Genomic DNA, 10,760 nt, shown 5'->3' on the forward strand with positions numbered 1-10,760 from the left:
CTCCTTTTATCCTCTTCGCCCCTCTTCCTCAGCAAAGGCAGTTTCAATAAACAGGGTCAATGGGATTAATTAGGCCTCCTAAAGCATCATTTAAAATATTACATCCATTATTAATGCTTGTATAATTTTGTTATTCAATGAAAGTGTCTCCAGTTCATATTAGTAAGGGTTTCCCTGGTTTCAGCTGGGTTTTGTACGGACTGGGAGTGTGAGTGCTGACACTGTCCTCATGTTTGTCCCACGGAGGCAGAAAGATGCTACTGTTCTTTAAGACGTGTCACATTTCAAAGCTGTTCATTTTCAGACAGAAACGTCCGGACATACAGTTCATCTGTCTTCACGTGAGAAAATATGCGGGTCTGGACATTTTCTGGAGTTTAACTTTCACATATGAGGAACGCAGCAGGAGATGCCCTGGGTCAAAAGGAAAGGAAGATGTCGGGAACATTCACGTGAGGAGTGGTGCCCTGGTGGAGGCCCTAATCACCAAAACTCCTGATTCTCACTGTTCCAAGTTGATCTCTTTGACGGCGTCTTCTACGTGTATGGGCTCTTTGTTTTTACCCTGAGACATTTCTATTCTTCCAGTTCCGCATCGTCGTGTGTTAGAACCGTCGTCAGCCGGCCCACTCGCTCTGAATCTTCTGGACATTTCACTCAAGGACTGAAAGGAGAAGTTTGGGGAAATGTGAAATTTTTCAGTAGTTCCACAAATGGGATTCCAGATGTTAATTTAAAAGTCTTAAAATTGTTTCTTATTATAAACTCACATGAAAAAAGATAATGTAATAATATGAATCTTTCTTAAACTAATGTGCTGAATTTAATTGAGCAAACTATAATCACCTTTAAAATGGCGCAGTATGGATTATTGAAAGTTAATAAATGAATCCATCCTTGAAAGAATCGTTTGCAAGTGTTGATCTCATTTATATGTAATGGGCCTCAACATGCAGGATCACTAGTATGTTCCTGTAAATGGAATCTAAAAGACTGGAACACAGGGTTTACATGAACGTCTAAAGTGGCGGATGGAAAGCACTGAGCCACACGAGCAGGACGCTTGGTGTTTTTTAACCATCACAGCCCTCAGGCAGTTTTGGGCACAAAGACAGATAACAGGGGAGTTATGAAAAAGGTCAAGGAGTATCATCCTCTTAATGTGCAAACTGATTCTGTCTGAGGACAGAGGAGGAAAATCAAAAGATCAGCTACAGCAGATCCAGCTGCAATGCATGTGTGTTTGTGTTTATGTTGCAATGGAGATAGTTTCTCGTAGAAAACCACCTTATGTACGACTGAACTGTACCAGCAGATATGTGGGAAACAGACTGGATTATGGAGTCAACCTTTATTTGATCAAGAAGGAATGAATGAATTTCTGCGTTTATTAATGACTTTGATGGCTTCTCGTTTGTGATTATGTTTAGGCAACAAAATAATTTTATCAGGGAGAGATTGGGTTTTTGGGTAAATGAAAATGCTGAGTCTGAAGTTACTCTGGAGTTTTAATATTTGAAAAGTTTCTTCACTAACCTTCACCAAGTTCCTAAACGTAACCATAAAAAGGTTTAATGCTGCTGGAGACACTGTATTCTATGCTGTGTTTACTGATGTTGTCACAATCAACACATTAGGGTCTTGACAAATATCTAAGTTAACAACTTATCTTAATTATGTAACAATATAATATGTAACAATTCTTCATCAATCAAGTGATTAAATCTGAAATTTATCAGCAACATTTATTATTTAGTTTTTTAGTGTATCTGTACAATGTGTTGTTTTTTCTCATGTGTCACTATTCAAAAATGAGACATCAACACTAAATAAGTTAAGTATTGCTTATTATAGTTGAGTATTTCATTGATCTTTGAATTCTGTTGGGTGTTTTTTGTTGTTTACATTATAATTTACTCATCGCAGATTTATAATTCTCTAACATGTCGGATGTTCTTTGGGTTATAAAACATAATGATATGTGGGATTTGTGACACCTCTGACAAGAACCTGACAAATCTCGACCTAATCCTGGTTTTAATGCAGAGTGTCGACCTGACTTGATTCACTAATTATCACATCGTCTCAATCTTGTAATTGATAATTACAGCCGACTGATTGGTGGATGATTACAATGCAGCCGAAATGAAAATAGACACCTATTGATTACATGCTATTTGATCTGTTACCTTCCATACAACAGTTCATTTATAAATCCACAGTGTTATGAAGAGATTGTCTGAAGGTCCATAATATTTTCCTTCACTGAACCTTATTGTGTATCAAAACAAAGGCGAATGATGTTTTTCTAATTTAAAGCAGGAAAATGTTGTCGTTGCATTTTTTTTAGATTGCCTCTGGATTTGTCAGCAGAGAAAAGAGTTTAGCTTATTTTCTTTATTCTTGAATAAACTTAACTGATAACATGGTTGAGCCTAATTTGCTTGCAGGAATGTATTTGTGAAAAAAAAACTATTATGCTATTTTTTACAGTGTAGATGAGGGTTAAGCTTCCTGATGGATTTCTAAAAACGATTAGACCTAAAACAGGTTCTAAATATTCTATTAGGTTTTAAGAAGATTCTATAGTTTATACATTGGATTAAATGAATACCATCTGACAGCAGCAATTAAATTATTTATACAACATTTACAATTTATAAAATCACATATAGTTGAATCCTACCTTCAGCAAATCAGGGAAATTAGGACTTCCTGTCACTTATGAAGCCAAGAGCCAATCAATACATTTCTTCTGACGGCTTTTTACATGAGGAAATAGCATGGAGACAAATTTCCACATGCATTCGTTTTCAAATCTTTCATTGACACAGACTTTCTTCGTGATGAATGCCTTGATTTAAGTGCGAAGTAAACTCAGTCACTTTGGTTCTGCTTGTGTGTTTACAAGCGAGCGTAATACAACGTCTCACACGAGAGGGAAGGGAAGTGTAAGCACCTGCAAACTAGCAATTTCCCCAGGAGTCGTCACCGCCTTAACTGCATATCTCCGTATCCAGGGGATAGTCAGCACCCGGCCCAATCTCCCAACCCACCTCACACGGCTCTTCAGAGGGGGAGACATGTTGTTAATAATTAAGGCTGTGGCTGGAGGCACAGGGAGGCTAAACTTCCTCTAACAAGTGGCTCTCTGACAGCGCAGACATATGGCTCTCGCTTCCCCATATCCTCCTCAGCCCTCAAGACTTGTGCATTTTACACACGTTCAAAGTGAGGGGGGGTGGGTGGGTGAGAAACCTCCATCCTGGCTGCCAAAGAACAATAAATCAAATTCCTAATGGTCGGCAACAATCGGGTAATTATGAGCGCGGCTGCGTGGCACGAAAGGGAATTTTCTCCTTCAAATCGAGTTAAGCATTTAGCCCGATTTCCTGCCAGCGCTCTGAACATTTGGTTCAACAGGCCACACAGTGGGTTTTTTTTCATTTGGAACCGATACCTCCCAAATGTAGAGTTTTTAGCCTCGCTGGTCACGATCTTAAACGCCGCAGTGATTAACTGTCTGTTGTGGCACATGGAGCCGGTGGTGGAGAACCCGTGAGTGTAACAGTCATATATAACGATTTCTGACGACTTACAGTCACCCATTAAATATGTTTTTTTGCACAGTGACATAAATCCTACACGATGATGCCAAACAGATCTGATGAAGTACATGTGAGGTAAAGAGAACTGGATCTGTACCATTGCTGTGTTTTATAGGTTTTTAGCAGGAATTGAAAGCAGAAATGACGCAGAATTCCCCTGGCAGACGTTTGAGCGTCTTTTTGGGGGCAAATTGGGCGTTTTTTTCTTTTCTTCTTTTTGGCGAAGAGAAAAAAATGTCATTTTTGAGCAACCAATGTCTTCCCAGCTACCCATCCCTCTTTCCGCTGAGGGGGGGACAAATCTTGTTTTGATGCCGGTGCTGTCAGGGGGGCTCGCCAGAGAGGATAGCAAACACTGCTTTTGCAGAACATTTAAAATCAATCCTTCAGCCACAGGCCTCAAAAACCAACCCCCCCTGCCCCTCTCTCTCTCTCTCTCTCTTTCTCTCTCTCTCTCTCTCTCTCTCTCTCTCTCTCTCTCTCTCTCTCTCTCTCTCTCTCTCTCTCTCTCTCTCTCTCTCTCTCTCTTTCCCCGAGCCTTTCTTTCTTTCGTTCTCTTTTTCTCTGCCCTCTCCCTGTAATGTGGCTGCCGCTCTCGGAGAATAGAGGCAGCACTTAAAAGCCGGGCGGAGGGGCTGAGTTTTGTGACAACAGCTCCGGCTTTTATTACCACGCTGAGATGTGACCAGCACCCACCGCCGCCGCCACCGCCACCGACTCCACACATGCAGACGCACACATGCACATCCAGACACACACACTCACGCCACCTTGATGAGTAAATAATCATGTCATTAGCCCGTATGCGTTCAAGGCTGTGGTTCATTTACCAGCATCCAAGCCGCCACCTTTAGTGATGATTGGCCGGAAGATAAGCTGAAAATCATTTTGTTCCCGGTGTTATTACTTGATTAAGTCACAATTTGCCGACCAATGGAAGCAGCCGACAGACACTCCTGTCAGACGACCACCGGTGGTGCAGGGGAATACTAATACATTTGCATTTACATCATGATATCGTGACTTTTTTCTTGTCTCCATACCTTGAAACCCGAAACCATCACCTGCATCTGGCAGAATTCCCCTCAGCACCCCCCCTGTGGCTTGGTCTCTGTGTGTGCACCATTAGATGGCTGAGCTGCGCTGTTGTGATATCTGACCTGAAAGAGGGAAACGTGAACCCTGGTCCACACAGGCAGCACTCTCACTCTGAGCCGGCCACACCGAGGGTTGTGTGTGTGTGTGTGTGTGTATGTGTGTGTGTGTGTGTGTGTGTGTGTGTGTTTGTGTGTCACCCACCACCTCCTCTATGGAGCATTTTATTCTATAATTTTCAGCTGGCAGGGAGACAGACAACCACCACACGCATTCTTGTGGCCTTTTTAATGATTTTCTTCTTTTTTGTGAATTACAACCTGTTAACAACATGATGTTCACCAGAGGCAGGTTCTGGCGCCTTAACAACTGTGTCCTGTTGAATCCTTCATTGCTCAGGAAAGGAAGGATGCATATGAAGGAGCCTTAGAGGGACAGTCTAGTTCCAACACTGTGATGCAATCGTTCTTAAAATGCAGTCTCTCAGGAGGTAGAGGGGGTGGTCCACTAATCAGAAGGTTGGTGGTTCGATCCCTGGCTCCTCTTTACCATGTGCTTAAGTGTTGTTTGGCAAAAGGCTGAATGCCCCTGTGCCAGCAGTGTGTGAGAAGAGGTAGTGGTAGAGGAAGTGTAGCACATGGATAATTTGGGTAAATAACAAAACGGTGCTGTAAAGTGCTGAGAAAAGAAAAATGTCTGTATAAATATAGATCATTTACCATCTTCAGGGCCAATCAGAAACAAACAATGGTAACATTTCTAATCACTCTTTTTGGCCAATTGGAGTTATTACAAATATTAGATATTCAGTATCATTGGTTAAGACACAGACCTTTCAAATGAAACATCATTGGTTCAATACTCAACTGTGAGCTGACCAATGAGGACACACACGAGTTCATCTTAAAATAAACCGATACTGACAAAGTAAAGTATAAAGAAGAAACCAGTTTTCTTGATTTAAATCCGTTGGATTAAAGATGGAATATAAAAGAATGTTCAATGCATCTTATCTACGGAACAAAAATAATTGGAGAAAAACATAAATTTGGAACAGGAACCAACTACCAGTAAAATTAAAATGATCATAAGTCTGATGCGTTTATGTGTGCTGTAAATAGCCTCACCCTCTTTATCCCTGGAAATCAAAATGGTCTTTCAGCTATATGAGTGAGCATCGAGGTTTCTACGCTGCTGCACATGACTTCAGATAGGGGCCGCCGCTGGTGGGGGTGGGGGTGGGGGTTTGGAGGGATTTCTGGTACAAACAGCCATCAAAGAAGGGGGGGTGTTTCATGCGAGCAAAAAGGAGCCGTGGCGACAGTCGGCTTTCACAGTTCTCTAGTGAAGCTTACATCGCCGGGCCCCCGAGGACCAGGCGCAGTAACGATGGACACATTTCACCCTCCGCACTGAACTGATAACAGCTTTGGGCGCCAATGCACCGGGGCAGATGGGAAATTTCTATTTGACTAACAAAGAAATTGGACCGAAAACTGAGAGAGCAAATTTCTTTGCTTTCAATTTCAAGTCTGATATTGAAAAGCAAAGAGAGGAAGGTGGAAATATTTTTAGCTATTTAACCTTCTATAAATAAAAATTGGAATTAAACATTTTGACTTGAGCGGTTCCCCAACTTCCTGCCATTTTTACTTTGTATAAAAGAGTGAGGAAATGCAATAGAGTCTGTGATTATTGAAACGCATTTTAAAGCTACTTACCTTTCTATTCTAAATCAGTTGAGTTTATATCCTTGACAGCTCACTGGAGATAAAGCATATTACTGAGAACATGGTGCCTGAAAACACACTAAGAACATGGCTCATGTGGTAAGAATGGAGCGTACTCATTGGTGCACTGTTAACAAAGTGGCTGTAAAAGATTTCAAACTTAATTTCCAAACTAATGAATGTCCAAACTGATATTGATCAATTTTTCAACATGGTTTTCACACTAGGATTTTGAAATGAAGCTGAAGGCGGTGAGATTAAACCTAAACAGTAAAGTTATTGGATGAACAGTAAAACATCGATCTGAAACTCACTATATAATTCTGGGATAAACACTGGGAAACAATGTTTCTGCTGCTAACTCATCCAATATAAACTCAAATTCTACATGAGGTCACAAAAGCAGAAGAAAAGGATGTAGACTGTCACAACGCTGCCGATTGGTCCAACTCGAAACCAGAGGAAAGGTATTTAAAGCAATTTGACGACTCACGCTGCTCGGCAATCAACACGCAGCTGGACATTTATTGTCCTCCAGTTTTTATTGGACCATAAGAGGAAAAGGCTCTTGCAGGGCAAATGTGCTGCGTTTACCAGATGCACGGTGCACACAGGTGTTGATCTGAGAGCTATTCCACCTTTTAAAGATGATTTGCACATATCCAGATTGCACAGCCGACACCACTCACGTGTTCCTCAGAGCAACAGGCTCCTGGTCCTGTCAACAGGTGTTGGCACAGTGGACAGGCTGAACTGGGACGTTGTGGGAATATTCAACTTCCCATTATCTGAGGCACATTTGCAGTGTTGAGGTCTTCCCAAAAGCCCCGATGGATATCAATGCTGCATTAGTACACAGACCACATAGGAGATCTAATGAAGAGAGGGTAAATACATGGATACGGTTGGAATTTCAAACATGCAGATTTCAAATGATGTTTCCTGCTCTGCTCATGACAGCTACACTTTCCTGTGTCCTCTCCGTTCACACAAAACAGGAGAAGGTAGCTGGATATTGATATGATGTGTACAAAACAGCTTTTATCGGGAAACTTATCGTCCAACACTCTCTTTTTCTGCAGATTTGCCATTTTGTAAGCAAAAACATAGAAGAGTCAAACTAATTTGATATATTATTGAAGGAGGTTTAATTTGAATTCTCTCAGATTGATTGCCACTCAATCTTCATCTGCACTCATCCTAAACAAATATGGATTTTAAAGTTTCCTTAGTTTTCTTAATGTGATGCCCGATACACTGCAACACATCAGAAAAAGACTGTTCTCACAACAGAGGTGAAGGTCAGACTCCAGTCAAAAGAGGATGTTTAGAAAGTCATCTTTACAATGTCCAGCTAATTATTTTAGAGTGATGGAAGTCTGACCATTTACAGTATAAACACAAGAAACTAGACCAGCTGTCCCCATACTGAGGCTTCAAGCTCTCAGCGGCCAGGGTTCGATTCCGGCTTGCGGCCCTTTGCTGCACGTCACCCCCCTGTTCTCTCTCTGTTCCCTGTTCACACACTTAGCTCTGTCCGGTCAAATGATGGCCATCAAACGTCCTCTCACTTTCTGCAAGAGAGCTGATAAACGTTCACACCAATGTAAAATATATCAAAGAAAATCAGATTTGAGGGTGACACGGTGGAACAGTGGATTGTTTGTCTCTGTGTGTTGATCCTGAAATCTGTTGACTTCTCCAGACTGAACCCAGCCTCTCGCCCGATGTCAGCTGTGACCACCATGCCCCTCAAAGGACAAGTGGATGATGGATGGAATCAGATTTCACCCCAAAAACATTTTTTGGGATCAGAGGTTAATTTGATTTGTGCTGTAAAAAAAAAAAAAAAAAAAGACAGAAAATTACTTTTTCATTCTTTTCTCTTAGTGCAATCTTTCTACACCTGTGGCCGCATCAGTGATGTAAGCAGGGATGTTTTTCTTTTCACAGATGATGCAAATCATCAGCTGTGTGTCGTCAGTGTGACATCAGAGGACGTCTTTGAAATCCACACAGTCACACAGAGCAGTGTATTTCTACCATAACCTATGTAATGCAGTATTACAATACACCTAAATGACCACAGCTTAATATGACACAGAGTCTATGGACAGCTGAAGTCTGTGGTTCAGACGAATATGTTGCGTGTTTTTAATTATATCACGTGGACAATTTTGTCCCTGTAAACAATAGCTTATAACAGCAAAAAAACTGATCCTACTTAACTGGAAGAAGAGAGAGGTCCCTTCATTTAAGCATTGGTTGACTGATTTGACAGACACCTTACATTTGGAGAGAATTCGATTTATTCTGAAAGACAAGTTGAGGGACTTTGATAAAATCTGGCAACCTTTGGTCTCTCATCTCGAAGGAGAATCTGATTGAGTCCCTAGTTGGATGCTTTTTTCTTTTTCTTTTTTGTCCTCTCCTTTTTGTTTCATCTTTTTGTTGATGCAGGGCATTGCTTGTTTACTTGCTAGTCTTTTTTGTCATTAGTCTTTTTTGTCACGGATTACTTTTTCACCTTCTATAAAAAACAAAGGAAACACAACTGTCGACTGTTAATTTCTCTGTTATGTGATTGGTTTCCCAATAAACATATTTGAAACAATAGTTAAAATGAAAAAAAGCTCTTGCACACCCAAAACCAGTCATTAGGTTAAACCTACGCATTAAAATACCTCCTCCGAGATACTGTGGCCACTCTGAAGTGAATTTCATGGTCAACACCTGTTTGTGCAGAAGTCCACACAGAGACAATGGATCCTGAGCAGAAAACGTCGTCTTCACAAACCTCTGTGGAAGATGGGATTCTTCTTGACTCTTTTCTCGAAGAGGAAGGCTTTCTTCATGCATGGCTTCCGCTCGCTGCTCGGTGAAGAATGTTGTTACCAGGCAACAGGCATAACAATGACACAGGTGCTCTCTCCCTCCCTCTCTCTCCCTCTCTCTCTCTCCCTCTCCCTCTCCCTCTCCCTCTCTCTCTCTCTCTCTCTTTCTCTCCGTCTCTCTCTCTCTCTCTCTCTCTCTCTCTCTCTCTCTCTCTCTCTCTCCCTCTCTCTCTCTCTCTCCTTCTCTTTCTTTGTCTGTCTCTCTCTCATCCTGTGTTCGTGGGTTCTGCATCCTCTCTTCAATAACGCTAAATATCACTTGTTCCAGGTTCAGCATGGATTTGTCACACTTATAAAGAGGTTGTACCTTGATTATTCCGAACATCCTGATCTGGGCTCTCTCTATTTTCATTTAGCTCTCGGCTTGTGCGGCTGCATTTTTTCTTTGACTTTTTACGGCTCTTTAATGTTGTCTAAAAAAAAAATAACACCATAATATATTAATATCATTCAGCATTTTCATCTATGATTTAACCCGTTAGACCTATTTTTTATTGTTAAGAGAGAGTAAAATGTGGGAAACTTTCCGGATGTAAGATTCCGACTCCGCTCGAGAGAAAAGAAAACCGTAATGAAATCAAGTCATCACATTGTTTTGAGAAAATAAGATTTAAAGGCCTCGATCAAAATAACAAGATTAGGTGATATATCTATTTTTTTTTAACAGTGTGAGGTAGAAAAGAAAAAACAATCAACAAGTTCTAAAGCCATAATGCTTTTATGGAAACCCAGCAGCCTTCCATATTTTCTGAAAACAGATTTTCAAAGTTTCTTTCAGACGCCTGGAGTAATCCTGGCTCACATTTTTCTAAACAGCACATCACAAACAAAGAGGCAGAAGAGGAAGAGAAGCACGGGCAGAACCAACACACTGTTAACACTGGAGCCCGGCCCCAGCTCCTCCATGTCTCTCTCTCTCTCTCTCTCTCTCTCTCTCTCTCTCTCTCTCTCTCTCTCTCTCTCTCTCTCTCTCTCTCTCTCTCTCTCTCTCTCTCTCTCTCTCTCTCTCTCCTCTCGCCTTTCAGACACGGCGGCGGCTTTGAGCTTCGTTAAATTGTCCCTTCTGCCCCTCCCCCACATCTCCCTCTCTCTCTCTCTCGTCTCCTTCCCTCTATCTCCCCTCCACCGTCTCTCTCTCCGTTTCTCATTCACTCTGTTCTCGGGCGTCCCTCCTCCCCCTCCTCGTCCTCCTTTCCTCCTCCCCCCCCTCCACCCTCCACCACCTCAACCGGCAAGTCTTTCGCCCTTAATCAGAAGGCTGCAGCTCCCCTCGCTCCTCTGCCGCCTCCCTCCATCCTCCTCATCACCCCCATCCCCCCCCTCCTCCTTCTATCCTTTCACCACCAGCCGCCACTTCCCTCTCAGCACTCTCTCTCTCTCTCTCTCTCTCTCTCTCTCTGTACATTTTTTTCCTTTTCTCTCCCACCTCCACC

General features: G+C 41.9%; 1 protein-coding gene across 1 annotated transcript in view; it reads left to right on the forward strand.

Annotated features, from left to right (window-relative positions):
* The window catches only part of cxxc4 (CXXC finger 4), a 42,160-nt gene extending 33,956 nt beyond the window's left edge, over positions 1–8,204 (forward strand). Inside the window, exon 2 of the mRNA XM_061084472.1 lies at positions 8,139–8,204. Within this exon, the coding sequence (XP_060940455.1) occupies positions 8,139–8,204 (66 nt within the window). The remainder of the gene's footprint in view (positions 1–8,138) is intronic.
* The last annotated feature ends 2,556 nt before the right edge of the window (positions 8,205–10,760 follow it).

The sequence above is a fragment of the Limanda limanda genome, chromosome 2 (genome assembly GCF_963576545.1).
Source record: "Limanda limanda chromosome 2, fLimLim1.1, whole genome shotgun sequence".
In the NCBI taxonomy this organism is placed as follows: Eukaryota; Metazoa; Chordata; class Actinopteri; order Pleuronectiformes; family Pleuronectidae; genus Limanda; species Limanda limanda.